A 16,810-nucleotide genomic window follows, 5' to 3' on the forward strand; every position below is an offset into this window, starting at 1 on the left:
AAGTAGCTTTATACTGTGAGGCTACAGAAAGACATCCATATTGTATCCAAGATTTGTTACCAATAGTAAACTTTATTTTCCCCGTACATTTAGTTCTGGCATAATTCTACAAGCAACCATTAGTTATCCTTGTATGAGAATGCTATTAATATTTAAAATTTGGTGGAGCCCCGTGTTTACCTGCCGTACAGGTATCTTACTTTCACAACATCTAGAGAGCAAGTGCTTTTGTCTTGCTAACAAAATAAAAACTTGGATCATATGCAAGACAAAGTATGGACTGTAACAACAAAGTCTTCCAATAAACTAAAATGGTACATCTCGGTTTATTTCATTTGATGCATCTCAGATTAGTGTTTTACGTACAGCTTACTGAACCAGTTTTATACCCAATTTCCTATGGAGGAAGGCAGACTTAAAACCTTTTTGGGTTCAAAAATTAGGCTTATGTTTTTTGAGCTCAACCATCAGGTGATGCAGGTTGATTAATTCTGAGCATACAGGCAGATTCCTGAGAGGCGGCTGGGAGAGTATCTTATGAAATCGGTGATAATACTGGATCAGCTGTGTTAAGGCACCCTGTAAAAATAGAGAAAGTGTTAATATAAAAGAGAGAGCTCTGATTATGTCTCTTAAATGGCATGTTTTCCCCTTACTTGTATGATGCTAGTTCCATTCTTAAAGTTGGTAAATGACCTCATAACATCCTGACTCAGATTCTCCACTGCTTGTTTCCATGTTGATGAGAACCCCCGCACTAGCTGAGCGACGCGTGCTACAAGAAATTCAGACCATTAATTTACTCACTGAGTGACCAAACAGCAAAAATTTCTTTTAATGTAAACATCCTTTACCCTCTTCACTTCTGAGTCGCTCCTGTTGTCCCTTCTCAATTAGAGATTCTGACTCCTTCACAAAAGCGATCATTCCTCCAAATGATGGAGCAAGTATCTCTTCAATAAACTCCTGGTAATTTAAACCATGGAAGGACAACATGAATTATCGTGAAATACATGGAGTAGAAGGTAGCAATATAAAAAAAAAACACAGAGATGGTGCAAACCTGTGTTCGAGCAGTCAGCAACTGTTGGAAACTCTCCGCTTCTTTGCTGTCTGAGGATGATCGTTCCTAGGGATGGCAGTGAAGACAGTGTAAGGGATATGAACTATAGCTTTGCTTGGTTGTACTGTATGTCACAAACCAATACCTCCCACTTATTTATTAGACATGTTTGACTAGTGAGAGTCCCTATGTACCAAATTTTTAATTTATTCTGTGTAAAACCAACTCATATTGGGCAAGGCTAATCAAACTGTAGCCAATCGGCAATAGGAAATTAACAAACTCATATAGTAGTAAACTCTCCTGAATGTAAACTGCTACACCTGTTCAATGTGTTTGCAGATATCTATGAAGCACCATAGCTGGAATAACACAGGCAGACCTATATGTGCTGCTGTGAGGACAGAATGAAAATCTAGTAACAATGGGACTCACCATAAGGACACCGAGCATCATATCATAGTTGTTTATCAAGAAAATCAACTGTTCTTTTCTTGATGAGAACTCTGCTGCCATTCTAAGGACGAAATTCTCCACCTCTACCTAAAAGAAAGCCAAAAGGAAGTATTACCAATAGGCGGCCACCAGTGCTCAAGTCAGAACCTTATATTATTTCAGCAACACAGAACACTATCTTCCACATACTATTGGGCTCTGAAAACGACAGAATATAACGAGCTTTTGAGTAACCTGATACGGCCTATATATAGTGTGCAAAAATGTGGTATCTACAAAACCCAAAAACATAAATACTATATAAAAATGGATGACACCTGCTCCTGCAAACAAAATGCACAGCCTAGGTTTTACACTTAACATGTTGACGTTAACAGGGCACTCACTCCAAGGACAGTTCTCAGACTGTAGATAATAGAGGGCTCATTTACAAACACAGCACCAGTGCATTAGCCCATAACAACCAACCAACATTTAGCATTAAACATTCTTGGACCAGTTAGAAATTGAAAAATATTAAATTTTGCTAAGGGCAACTAGATTAGTGCAAATCAGCATCTATCTTAGTAAATCCAAAAAAAACAAAAACCAATGGAGGTTTTAAAAAGTGATATACTCCATCATATACTAAGGGGGAGAAAAGTTTAGGGTAGATGAATCCCAGATTATAAGTCTTCTCCAAATTTACTTCAGATAAAGTTAGTACCTGTAACTGACCAAGCAGGGTATTTGTCTTCTCATTTGGAAATGTCTGGTTTATGCTGACGATGGCTGAGGAAAACTCTGCATAACGGCGGGTTATCTAAAAGGAAAAAACTGAATTTTTGTATCTTATTGCATGGACATATGTAACTTCATTCTAAACTATAACTGTTATGTCATGAGTAAGCTGACTTAGCTAGCACCATTCTTTTGTAAAAAAAAAAAAAAAAAAGATCTAAAGCTCAATTTTATGTTCTGAGAATCTGCACCAGCCCAAGACAACCACAGCCCATTTTGAGGTAAATATCTGTTCCAATGAAGATGTCCCAGTAGCTCCCCATCCTCTTTTTGTCCAGAAAAAACATGTTGTGGGGGGCTTGGGCCCCCAAGGCTAGACACATCTATTGTTTGCAATAACTAACCTGAAATAAACAACTTCTGCACAGTTATGTATTTGTGCTGTTACACATAGTACATTTACAGTCAAGACAGCTAAATGTTTACTGCTTACATAGTGCGGCCTTGTATCAACAGTGCCCAGCCTTTGTGGATCTGTGTTCCGAATACTTTGAATGTTTAATTCTAGGATGAACTGAAACCTGGGCCACAGCATGTCCAGCAGGGCATCCCAGTACCTGCAGAATATTTATGCAGACAGAATGTAAGCATAATGTCTTATTGTAGCTCATATACAGAAGCTAATATAAAAGTATAATTAATATAAGTACTCAACATCCAATGCCTGTCCGACTGGCAAACATATATAGACACATTTACTAAATGCTAGCAACATGCAGAGACTCACTGCCCCCCATCCACTCACTGGAGTTACTACCTATGTACTTGTCAGACCCTATGGCAAGTTGTAATTAACATCTCTGTACAACATGCAAGGGGTGCAGATCTGGGTCCCTAGAATAGATCCAGTAGCCTGTAGAATGAGATCAGCTATTGAGGTGATGTAGATTGCCGTCAGCTCACTCACTATCGCCAAACTGCATCATGGTAAGCATTCACCCAGCAACAAACAAATGCAGTGTTATCTGCACAACTGCCTTTCCCAGCTTATTTTTTGGTTTAGAAGTTTAAATGTTTTTGTATGACTTAAAATATGAGTCACTTACTTGTCCACAGCAGGGATGTCTCTTCTCTGAGCAATTCCTTTGAATCTCAGTACAATGTGAATACAGAGGAAGATAGCGATGCTGTCATAGCAGTCTGATACGTAGGAATCAATGTGTTTCTGTAGGATAGACACACATAGGAACACACTGTAAGCATCATTGTTTACATTACAGTTATTTGTGTTGTTGTGGATGGACAAAAATTACTACTGGATTGTTTTTCAAAAGTTAAGAAAAAGGGAAATAAAATGTGTGTCCCACATATAACAGAACACATAATCTCAGTGTCTCAGCACAATTAACAAGGGACCATGTACAGTGCTAAAATGAAACAGAACACAGGGAGAAGCATGGTGACCATACCACCACTAACTGCTTCCAAATTTGGGGAATATGAGCGAGTTAGTTGCATTGCTCAAACACCTGGGCAACATTCTAATTGTTATACTACTGCCGGTGCTATGCTCTTCTTGTGTTGTGTATTACATGACTATACAATTTCCACGACTCCTGCATCATTTTGAACAATGTTCCCATCCATTTTTTTTCCTTTCTGTATCCTTGCAAATAAATCAGTGGCCACTCACCAGGAACATGGCAAGGGTTCGCCCCATTACAGAGTTAAACAGCTCCTGAGCCGCTGCGCCATTCACCAGAAAGAACTCGGACAAGAAGAGGAATTCTCGACAACTGTTATCAAGCAGTGCATAGTGCTGGCTGCGAAATAAAGACTCAAAGGGGTACTGAGAAATGAAGGAGAGAAAGAAAATGGATCATTAAATAAAGGAATACCATGAATATTTCACATGGATAATTGTTTGCTCTACCCATCCTACTAAATTGTATTATCAGGAAAATCACTGCAAAAAGACACACACACTTTCTATTCATTCCTATGGGATTTTAAGTAGAGTATTTATAATATGGTGAACTCATTTATTGATGAATACACATCTAAAAAAAAAAACCCATAGGAATGACTAGAGACTGAGTAAGTTTTGCTGTGCAGTGCTCCACTCACATTCTCCCCTTTAAACATTAAGCAAAGCAACCAAACTTTAAGCAGTGTCCATTGCATAAAAGATGTATTGCCTCAGTTCTTAACCACGTAATGGCAACGGTTTAGTAAAGTTGTTATATAACATTAACTCTCTTTGTTCTGTCTATATTTTGTACAATCAGGTCAGCAGGTCTGGCAACTGCTTGGAGGATCAAAAGCATAGATTTCCCAGTGAGGTCTGCAGTAGAGAGGCTTTCTCCCATGCCCATTAGAACACAAAAGTGCAGGTAGTTGTAGGTGCGTTGGGCCAGCTGAATAAATAACACTTGGACCAGAAACACCCTTGCATCTATCATATGTTTTTTTAGCTTAACATATTTTGCTGTGGAGCAGAGTAGAACCTAGTTACTCCACTGGGTATGACATCTTGTATATTCTATCACATATTGTGATACAAATGTGACATGGCAGGCCATGTATGAATGTGAGTGTGATCAAGTGCATTCAATATGGCTCCTTAGTTATAAATGGATGTACTGACATTAGCAGGAGAACAAGGAATAGTAGGAGTTAAGGTAATAGACTCATAAACATATAAATATGTTTATTAAGGAGGAAGCTTATATCTTATTCACATAGTTATAATCAAAATACACAGCAATTATACACAGCAATTATTTTCATTCGCATGGTTATTTCCATTTTCATGGTCATTCTCATGGCCATGTCCTGGGCATGTAGCCATTATTATATATGTCTATGTGTAATGATCTATTACCTTGTTATTGTACCAATACAAAAAGGAGCTCAGCTGGGGGGGCTTCGGGACTTCATCTACAAGCAGACGTGTTGTGTAGAATAATTGGTCTTGTAAGGACCATTGGCCGATTGATGTGCTCTGGGAGTCGCTGTATTTGATTTGGGCCCAGGGTCCCCCAGCTGATGTTCCTCTCAGAAGTCTGCCAAGGGAAGCTCGGCTAGACGTTGCATTGTCTTCAATCGGTATTGTATTACTTTTCTTACAATATATTATTCTTCTCTAATGATGATCAATGTGTGTGTGTTTTATTTCCACCCCTTTATTTGATAAGTCTACTGGGGGAAGTGCTCAGTTAGACATTTAGTTTGTGATAAGTCTGCCAAGGGAACTTGTAGCAAGACACATATCTAGTACAGAATTGCATTCTCAATTTGAAAGTTACATTTATTTCCCTGGCTTGTTGCTGTCAGCCTGTCACACAACCTCTTTTCCTACAGGAGGTCACAGTGTCCCTCTCCTCCTATAGCCTGATATTTTCCTTCCCCTTGCCCCAGCTCTTAATCTCACCCGGATATCGCCCCTCTGTGCCGTGTGTGGAACAATAATGGGTCCTTCTAATTCAGTTGGACTGATGATTGCAGCTCTGTTTCCAACTGTAAACACAGTGTTCTTGCTACGGAGAGCTGGCTTTGAGAAAAAGCGTGTTTAAATTAAGGAAAACATGCTTCATTAACAAAAAGAAAAATTTAAAAGGGTTCTTCACCTTTAAATACATTTTAGTATGAGTAGAGAGTGATATTCTGAGACAATTTGCAATTGTTTTTTTATTATTATTATTTGTGATTTTTACTTATTTAGATTTTTATTCAGTATGCAATTTAAGCAATCTTGTTGCTAGGGTCCAAATTACACTAACAACCATGCACTGATTTGAATAAGAGACTGGAATATGAATAGGAGAGGACCTAAATAGAAAGATTAGTACTAAAAAGTAGCAATAACCATACATATGTAGTCTTACAGAGCATTTATTTTTTAGATGGGGTCAGTGACCCCCATTTAAAAACTGGAAAGGCAAATAATTAAAAAAAAAACTAAAAAGGCCAATTGAAAAGTTGCTTAGAATTAGCCATTCTATAACATACAAAAAGTTAACTTAAAGCTGCACAACCCCTTAAACAATAGAATACTAGAAGCTTGAAAATTCAGGGGCTAAGCTAACCAATAGGCCCTTTTTCTGTGCTATCATATGCCGCATCTTTTATTAAAAAAAAAAAAAAAGATTTTAAAGAAATGGTATGGCCAACCTACTTATCAAACTTAAGCCTTTCCAGATGTAGGACAATGCTGCATAGTGCATATTTATCAAAAAAGCACACACACAGTACAATTTGCCCCCTACAACGCACACAGCATAATTTGCAGTTAAGGCTAACACACACACACACACAAAGCTTTTACTAGGTGAAGTGCCTGGAATTATTCTGAGACTGAAGGCTAGACCAAGGATCCAAAGACAAACCAGCCCATCAGTTTTTGAAATAATGTTAATATATGAGCTAATTTACACATTACTGACAATTTCACAATCTACCGGCCTGATTGGGTTTAAAAATAACTGTACAAAGGTGCTGCAAAGGATATCTTTCTTTGCTGTGTCTTCAATCCCCATGAGATCGTCCTTCTCTGCCACTTCTTCATACTTAAATAAAATGAAAATGAAATGATTAAAAAAAAATAGGCAACAAAGTAGTAATGGTAACCTAAAATGAGAACAAACTGTGTAGAAAGTGAAAGAAAATGGAGACCTACAATAATTGCCTTCTCTACCTTGAAATATTTTCCTCACCTGTAACTTCATGAGTCGGCTCGTATAGGATTTGAAATATGACAGATAGACTTTGCTCATCGTCTCTACGTATTCATCCTGAATCTCCTGAGCCACAGAGCGCTCATTTCCCAGAAGGAACTGATAGAAGAACCTGCCGACCAAATAACTGACATTTACATCTTTTCATACATCTGTATTCATATTGTGAAGGAGATAGTGTAGAAGTGCTCTTTAAAGCAGCCTCCGACAAGATTAACACTGCAGCTTGTAAAGGTAAAAACCCAGCTTTGTTTATTTTACAGAGGTTTAGTACAAGCAGCCATTATAAAATCATTAAGCAAACAAAAGTGTTGTTGGAGAACCCATAAAATGTATTGTCAGTAAATCATATGAGGTATAATGCGCTGACCTGTATTTCAGCAAAGCATTTTGGGGGATTTGGTAATTTGTCATTGGTTTACGGAAGGAGTAGATCTTCTGCAGGATGTACTCACGGACTTTAGTCACAGCCTGGAAGGAGATGTAGGGCATATCAGAAAAATCAAGAAGAATAGTGAAATAGAGCAGTTGATATCAGGAAAATACTAGAATGCAACACATTAAAATGTTTAGCTTTGGTCAAATACCGAATGCACATTACAGATCCCTTCTTACACAATGGGAACCAACATTTTCTGATGATTTTGCTTCACCCAATATCGCTATTTAAATGGCAATCTTGTGTTTTCAGGCATTGGACTGATTAAACGTCAAGGTAGTTGGGAAAATAACTTAGTAAAAGGGTTACAGATATTCACACACGCACCTTTATCTTCAGTTTCTGTAGAGTTTCTTGCACATCAACGCAGGCCTGTGTATCTTTGAATGATTGCTCCTTCACATAATTTATCTTATTGTTCAGCTCATGCAACTGTTCCACAAACTGCTGGTCTGTCACTGGGACATCAAGGATCACGCTGAAAGATACACAATCATGTTGTGAGTAATTATAGGACATATAATAACGAAGGGTGTGAATACAGAAAAGGGTGGTGGGATCATTTTCCGTGCACTTTACCTGATCATTGCACTGGGTATAATCAGTTCATCCACCAGTTGACTAAGCTCGCTCCTTACAGTCTGTCTATTTTTAAGTTTAATGTTCATAGCGAGAGACTGTTCCTGCAGTGTGTGAATTTCTGAGCTGATTGAACTAAGGTCTGACTGGAAACTGCACAACATGTGACCCATACGCTGCAAGAAAAAAAAAATGTGAAACATATATGACATATAGCAAGAAATGTAGTAAGTTCCAAACATGAAACAAAATTGTACAGGTGGAAACAATATCAAATACGTGGTTGCGAAGATGATTGAAAAGGACTATGGTTGCATTATACAGGAAATAATATAACATTCTGTTTGAAAATACAAGCCCAAGGGGCGTGGCTAACAGCTAGATGTGAACAGAAGCACTTGCACTGAGCTCCGGAGCCTGAACTCCTAAAACATCCTGAGTTCACAGAATGGACAATATCATTGCTGGTAAAGTGGAGTGTAATTGAGAGCAGTTACCACCAAGACAGCTAATGGGGCAAAGCTGGGAAAATATGCCCGGGAAGGAAAGGCAACCCAAGATGGCGCCTCATCCTCAGGGCCCAGCTCTCCGCGTGCTAATGACTCAACATCGTACCCTGAAGTACCGGAGCCTACCCTGGCTGATCTACTGACAGAGATTCGATCCACCAAGGATACCTGTGCAGCACTCATTACCTCAAAAACAGAGAAAATAAAGGTGGACCTGTCGATAATCAAGCACGATATGCAAAATATTAGAGAGTGAGCGACGGCCGCTGAACACAGAATAAGCGAGCTGGAGGACTCCTGCCTCCCCTTACCTGATCGAATGCAGCAACTGCAACATGCGATGCAACAGGCCCAACAGAAGGATGACGACATGGAGAATAGGCTCCGCCGAAACAATTTAAGATTCGTAGGTTTCCCTGAGAACACGGAAGGGGATAACCCGGAGCAGTTTCTGGAGGCCTGGTTGACGGAGTTGTTCGGCGAGCAGTCCCTCTCTGCTACCTTTGCCATCGAAAGGGCCCATAGGGTCCCCACAAGACGTGGCCCGCCAGGAACTCCTCCGACAAGATTGTCCTCCGTGACAAGATTTTGGGGCTCGCATGACAGAAAGGCGACATCCACTACCAAGCTGGAAGAATCTCCATTTACGCGGACTTCTCTGCAGCGGTACAGAAACATCGGGCCCAATTCCTGGATTGCAAGAAGCGTATGAGGGCGCTGGGCCTACAATACGCCATGCTTTACCCGGCGAGGATGCGGGTGATTGCCGACGACGCTACACTTTTTTTTTGTTTCCTCTGCAGAATTGTCAGCTTGGCTGGACAGCAGACAGCAACGGGACGGTAATGCGCAGCCAGATCATCAATAAGCTGCTCACTAACCTCCATAGAAACCGTTTTTTTACCTGCCTGAACGGGTCTTTCTGCACCTCTCCCTGTAAGTACTGTTGATATATACTGCCATTTACTGGGGAAGGAGGGTTCTTAGCCTCCACTGACACTTTGTTTTTGGGACCAGGCATGGACGTTGACTAAACCCCAACTCTATGACCCGGTCTATGGGTGGGCTATACCCTGGTTCATTATTCCACTCAGGACCTCGAAAAGGGCTACGGAAGGAGGGTGCCGCGCGGTGCTCGGCAAGTTGTGCTTTGATTTACAGCTCCTCCGGAGTTACTGCACTGGCCACCCCAGTGTAACCATTTTTTGTGTTATGGGTACAGTTCTACCTAAAAGTTGGGAGATAGGTAGAAGGGGAGGGCAGGGTCATGGGAAGTTTAAACTGTTTGTTGCTAAGCTTGTTATGTAAAATGTTAGGTTCAGGATGAATACAACAGGTAGTATTGTTGGCTATTGGAATATGCATGTACGGTCACCATTAAGACACAGGCCTCCATGATGTTAAAAATAATGAGTTGGAATATAAGGGGCCTTAACCACCCTATCAAGCGTAGGCTGGTTATGGACATGGTTAAACGCAAGAATATTGACATTGCTCTATTCCAGGAAACCCACTTAACCGGGAGCAAAATTTTAGCCCTGAGAAAACCCTGGGTAGGCATTATCATGCCACGTTTAGTACATATTCTTCTGGTGTAGCAATGGTGGTGTCCAAGCAGATCCCCTTTCAACTGCTGAACCTGCAATCTGACTAGAGGGGCAGATTCCTTTTCTTGCGTGCCATGATCTATCACCATGAATGTATTAAAGGAAATATTTATATATATACCACCACCTTATGAGCCTGAACCTGTGTTACAATTAATAAAATTTATTGCACAGTACCCCCACGCAAGGGTCATAGCTGCAGGTGACTTTAACACTCTGCTAGACATAACACTAGACAGGCTGAGGATCAGACCATTTGGAGGTACAGACACTTGCTCTAACTTGGCAGACCTAACAAATGGGGTGGGATTGACAGAGATCTGGAGACACCTACAGCCACAAACTCGACAATATTCATGTTTCGCAACCTCTCATTCCATCCTCTTGCGTATTGATATGGCATTTGTTAATGATCACGCCATGCCCCTCATACAACAGGCGGAATATTTACCTAGAGGAATCACGGACCACGCCCCCTTAGTGATTACCCTTAACCTTGTGCAGCCTCAGAAAATATGCCCACCTTGTCTGGGAAAGGTCACAATATAAACCTTTGTTTGCTAAGGCTAGGATTTTGGAACAAGGGGAGAAAGCGGGGAGAATGCTAGCACTACTCACAAGAGAATTGGTGGCCCCCCCTACAATCACAAAACTTAAAACAGGGGACACTGGCTTTACTACTGATCCCATGGAAATTCAGCAAACTATGGTCGGATTCTACACAGATCTATATCGCTCTGGACTTGACCCAGAGGGGATAGCAGTAGATGCATTTTTGAATAAGTGCAGAGTTTAGTGACTTTCTTGATCAGCCTATATCAACTGATGAAATACTAGAGGCGATTGGGTCCTTTCCAGTGGGGAAAACCCCGGGAGCAGATGGCATCCCTATTGAGATGGATAAAACACATGCGGCACTGTTAGCCCCTCACCTGTTAAAAACCTATGACTATGCTCTTGACCACATGCTACTCCCAAGTTCCAAAACCCACCAACACTCCCTGGCCTCTCCAATACAAACTGGCCCGGTGCACAGTTAAAAGGGATCGGCAACCCTTAATGAAACACGTTAGCAAGAAGAAAACCGGCACTCAGAGCTCATGCATGCGGGCAAAGCCCTGCGTGTTTATTGCAACGTTACGTTTCGGGGGCGTGCCCCTTCGTCAGACGAAGACGTGGGAAAGGCTCTTAGGCCTAATAATTACCGTCTGCCTTGCACACCTGTATCAGAAGTGTTTAAGCAAAAACAATCCGGGCGCAAAATATCTCTCTTTTATAAGGCTCTGCAGCTCAGTGTATATCAAAAAACCTCTCTAAAGGCCAGAGACATATGGGAATATGATGTGGCCCCACTGACTGATGACCAATGGCAACTAGTTCTCCAGTGCCCTCTGGTTATTTCCCCCATATACAAGTTTAGAATTCAACAGTTATATTTTGTACACAGGGCCTATTATACTAGAACCCTCCTTCACAAGCTTAATCCAATGCTCCCGAATACATGTTTGAGGTGTGAGAGGGAAGAGGGCACTCTAATGCACACATTCTGGTCTTGCTGCAAACTGCATTCCTACTGGGTGGCCATTCAGGCTCGGCTAACGAAACTACTAGGGTTTGAGCTCCCACTTGACCCTAAATGGTACTTATTATGTATGGACCCACCTACCCCACTGACGACCCCAGCCCGTAAAATGGTTTCCTGGCCTGAAAGTTCATAGCGTTTCATTGGAAAGCATATCTCCCCCCTACATATCAGGCATGGGAAAAAGCAGTCCAAGACTTGCAAAAAGATCTCATAGCTAGAAGGAATGGTACTTCCAAACATCATATAAAGATTTGGCAATTATGGATTTTGGAGGATGTATAACTGTCTGTTTGACCTCTTTTATGTAAATCAGCCTTGTATTTAGGATGTATAAAACGTATGACTGTTATGCATATGATACATCTAATGCTGTAAAAATGCTATATACCTGTGTAATGTATGTTCTAATAAAGTTACCTGAACTAAAAAAAAAAAGAAAATACAATCCCAGGAGTTCCACTGGTTGACATCAGGATATTTGTGGTTCTTGTGTATTATAGGCTAATAAGGGACAGCATTATGGCACTTACCTCCAGGATAGCATCACAAGCTATGATTTGGTTGTGGAGAGAGGCGATGTTCTGACTCTCCTGTATATCTACCACATATTGAGGAGAATAACTATGTTTATTGGAAAGTATAATGACCATTTATGGGGGTAGGAAGAGGGAAGAGAGAAATACAAGTACAATTCAGAGGCATTTTAGAGCATGACAGTTATTATGAAAGGATACAATCTTTTATTGAAGCATGTTCAATCTGCTGTAACTCCATTTCCACTTGCTTAGAATACTGTCTGAGATCAACACCCTAGGGAGAGAAATCAGATGAGAGCCGAGAGAAATCAGATGAGAGCCAATGAAAGAAAGATGGAGGCAGACAGAAATCAGTGAGTAAGACTCTGTTCTTTATCATGTTCTTTAGCTGCTATTACAAATTGTCCTGTTTACATGGCATATTATAATGGTCAAATGAAAAAAAAAAGCTGAAAATTTACACAGCTTTACTTTCTCAGAAAAACAAGTGTCTACCCATGCCAGCGAGATTCAAGAGATATTTATGACCCCAGTCTGCTCATGGGCTCACTAGAATATACAAAGTGTGGAGTTTGTACAGAATACTTCTATTATTTGCCTTTTATGTGTTGCAGGGTTAATCCACATATTTCCCTTTCCTCTTTGTAGTTTTAATATACAGTAATTCAGTCTTCACGCATGTAGCATGGGACATAAATGGAACATTTTGTTTAAGAAGTTGAACAGATAGCACAGATGACACCTAACACCCACTGCCTCCGCTATATGTACCCTGGAAAAGCTGCACTAAACGGGACTATAAAATAATTTGCCAATGTATTTATTTTTTGGAAAAATGTTTTCCTGTTTACAATGTCCTGGTTGAGCATTAAAGGGCTTCCAAATACTTTTTTTCAGTTCAGTTGTTTTCAGATTGTTCTCCAGAAATAAAGACTTTTTTTAATTTGCTTTCCATTTTTTATTTTTTTACCATTCTTCCAAAATCTAAGTTTAAAGTTGAATGTCCCTGTCTGGTGTTTCAGTCTGGCAGCTCAGTAATTCAGGTGCAGATTCTGTGCTGTTACAATTTTACAACATTTAGTTGATATATTACTTGCAGCCTCTCTGGAGTATTAGTAACTATTGTATCAATTCCAACAGCTGCCTGTAATGAAACTCAGGGATTCTACTCAGCAGGGACAAAGATAACAAATGTATCAACAAAATGTATCAATTTTAGATCAATTTATCTAATCCGAGTACCACTTTACACTTCCATAGAAAATAGAAACTAATTGGAAAAAGTCTTCAAATCTGGTGAATAATCTGAAAACAACTAAAGTGAAAAAATTGTTGGAAAGTAAACAACCCCTTTAATTTAATAAATAAATATGAGTTTCAACAAAAAAAAATGTCTTGATGAATTGGAGCCTGGTTTTTAAATGTTTTCATCGAACAATTCAACCAGAGTCCTCTGTTTAGCTGGAATTCATGGAACAAATCTAACTGGGGGCTCTAGCTAGAAAAAAATATGACAGCTCACATAAATAACATAAATCAATGTGTATACATATGTATTGCTGAACATACATAGAAACTGAATACAAAACAAATAAAGAAAAGGATATATTTTGTATTAAGTATTTTGTGTGCACATTGTACCCACCGCTTTAAGAGCTTCCTGCACTAGAGCATCTTCTAGATTCTCCTGAATATGAACTGAAAGAGAAAAGTAAAAGACAAAAAGAAAGATTCAATGAAAAAATATAAGTTCTATGTAATGTTACTGCAGATTTTCAGGCTGTTATGATGGACAAGAAAAGATACAGTGCAGCTGCATTGTGTGTAAAAAGAGATACGATAAAAAGAAAATAAATAAAGCAAGGAGACAAGGCTAAAGAGGTAGTTCACCTTTAATGTAATTTCATGTCTAAAGGAGAATTATAACATAACTAAAAATCTCCCCCATTTTGTAGGATCTCATAGATCTGCAATTGACCCTGTCAATGTTTCAAATGAGGGGTGGGTGTGTTTTAACAGTTCCTGCCAGAACACAGTGGGGGGGAGTAGCCAATTACAGCCCTGCATTCAGAAAAGCAAAGACAAGCTTCAGTTCCACATCAGGTCAGCCTAGCTGCTGGTTCCTGTTCTAAAGTGCAGTGTGCGGAGTGAGCCTGGCTCCCCTGTACAGTCTGGGAAAGGAGGCAGCAGGAAGTGGAACAAACAGGCGGAACTAGTGGAGTTTTTAGCGAAATTTTCAATAAATCAGACTGAAATACAACTATTCTCAGCACATTCCTTCTATATTTAGATGGGTATAAAGCACTGGGGTGTTCCTGTTTTTAAGATAATATTGTCTCCTTCAATACATTATAGAATCGCCTATTGCTAGCAACTTTTCAAGTTTTTATTATAGTTTTTGAACTATTTGCCTTCTTGTCTAGTTAATTTAAAAGTGAACTACTCATTTAACATTTAACAACTAGATGAACAGAAGATGTGCAAAAGGTACTAACTGCTAACAGTATCCAAAGTGAGGTCGTCAGAAGTCAAGTCCAAATCCCCAAGGTTTAAATTCATGTCCTCCATCTGTAGGAAACACATATTTTAACACAATTAAAGAGTTCTTTAGATGTATTCTTTTGTTAATAGTAAATATCTGAATAGCTACAAATTAGTTCTGGCATTCCGAAACTACTACAGCGAGAAGTAAAACAGAGTTTCATACTTTGCCATTTGTTTTCTTGAAGTGAAATGAACAACTGTTATTCTATTCACATCAATAAGCAAAGGTCATCCTTGTGGACAGATATAATTCACAGTTCAGCCTGTCTGATTTCACAAGCAGGTATTCTGAATATTATACAGCATATACTAATACCTTGTTCAAATGACCGTGTGACCTACCATAGGAATCAAATCACACCTCCCCTGAAACAGAGTTTAGCATTAAACACCAGTATGAACAATGTTTTTACCTATTCATCCAACAGCTATTTAAACATCTCTTGGTAATAAACATTCCATTTTATATGAGCAAGGCTTTCATTTTACAGACCTGTAAAAAGCCATAAATTTAGCACTTGACCGCCTGTTTATCTCCAAACATATTGTATTCTATGCACCTTACATTGTATCTACAATAGTGATATGTGATTATGCCTGAACCCACCTGATTTGTGTAACTTGGTACACCTGCAGGTGTCCTCCATCCCTGCACATGACTGTCGTAGATAGCCGTGTACAATACAATGGTTTTAGTTATTACACAGGAAGATAATGAGCAGTGGCATAGCTAGATATTACTGGGCCCCACAGCAAACAATTTTTCAGGCCCTGAAAATGTCTAGCGGTTGACTTGTTATACCAATATTAATATATGAATTAGGGCCTCATGGGGACCCTATATCTCCAGGCCCCACTGCAGCCACAGGGTCTGCATCCTCTATAGTTACGCCCCTGATAATGAGATGTCAAGTGCAACGGACAGATTCAGTGGGCTTAGGGCACGTGGTATGCCAAACTCTGGCCACAGCCCACCCTGACTGACTGGACATGCCCCAATTCCTCTTTCAGCTGCCTGTCATTGGCTGCCGTTTGAAAGTATGATCAGTTTCCCTGGAGAGCAGTAAGGGACTGTCTGAAGTTTCCTATCTGCAGCTGTCAGAGTAAGTAAACAATGGGAGAATTTCAATATGCAGTCAGGTTTCTTATAAAAACAGTTCACATTTTTTAATCAAAGTATGTTGGAGATAGATGTATTTTTCATTAAAAAAGTAAAAGTGGGATTTTATTTTTTACACCCCCTTTAATTACCAAGGCCCTGCCCACAGCTTATCTATATGAATTGTGGTAGTGTGTCTGAGGCAGTGAAAGGTAAATAATTACTTAAATACATAATGAACAGGCTAATAGTTATCCTTATGGTGCAAAGCCAAATGAATGTAAATTATAAATAACAAAAAGGCAGTTGTCAACAGAAACCAATTAGCAAAATCATTTTGAGCGGTCTATTGCAGGAGAATTTCTCTTGGTGCTGGTAACTACAGCTGTACAAACTGAAAGCTATGTTCATAAATGAGCCCATTAATCTGGGTCCCCTGGAAAGAAACGCTGCTTTGTGTAAAGAATAATATTGGTGCTGCACAGTAACACTGGAATGTGACACAACGATCCAAAGCAAAACACGAATTCCCAGCAGCCACCTAAATCCAACACCTGTGCCTTGGGAGATGCCGATAGACAGATGCTACCAGCAAGATGGTATGAGTGGGTTATAAACGAATCATACTCATATACACAGCGCGAAATGAATGGGTCAGAGCAAAACCAGGAATACACCCGGAACTCCATGTAAGCCTACTCACCTCAGCCATTTCAGTCAAACCCTTCCAGCGACAGCTCAGAACACTTCCGTATTCTGACGAAAACTACATTTCCCAGCCGGCACCTGCTGCCATTGACACGTTACGAAGTCCCACGTTAAGGCGGTCTCACTATAAGTATGGCGAACGTCACTTCCGCTTCCTCTTTCTTTCCCAGAAGCTGCCACCATGGTGAGACAATTTTGCCGATTAGGGAAAGTAGTTGCATACTAATCC

The 16,810-nt window shown here is 39.9% G+C and overlaps 1 protein-coding gene across 1 annotated transcript; it reads right to left on the minus strand.

Moving 5' to 3' along the window:
* Window positions 1-40: 40 nt before the first annotated feature.
* On the minus strand, window positions 41-16,700 carry vps52.L (VPS52, GARP complex subunit L homeolog). The gene is made up of 20 exons (XM_018230120.2): window positions 16,577-16,700; window positions 14,726-14,798; window positions 13,876-13,928; window positions 12,429-12,504; window positions 12,225-12,292; window positions 7,994-8,169; window positions 7,742-7,892; window positions 7,346-7,446; window positions 6,955-7,087; window positions 6,750-6,807; window positions 5,673-5,806; window positions 3,933-4,088; window positions 3,346-3,464; window positions 2,733-2,856; window positions 2,226-2,321; window positions 1,499-1,606; window positions 1,064-1,129; window positions 855-966; window positions 657-775; window positions 41-579 (listed from the first exon to the last, which is right to left on the minus strand). Exons 1-20 carry the CDS (start codon window positions 16,583-16,585, stop codon window positions 433-435), a joined length of 2,079 nt encoding a protein of 692 aa, XP_018085609.1. The 5' UTR covers window positions 16,586-16,700; the 3' UTR covers window positions 41-432.
* Window positions 16,701-16,810: the final 110 nt, after the last annotated feature.

This window comes from Xenopus laevis, chromosome 8L, assembly GCF_017654675.1.
Source record: "Xenopus laevis strain J_2021 chromosome 8L, Xenopus_laevis_v10.1, whole genome shotgun sequence".
Lineage (NCBI taxonomy): Eukaryota > Metazoa > Chordata > Amphibia > Anura > Pipidae > Xenopus > Xenopus laevis.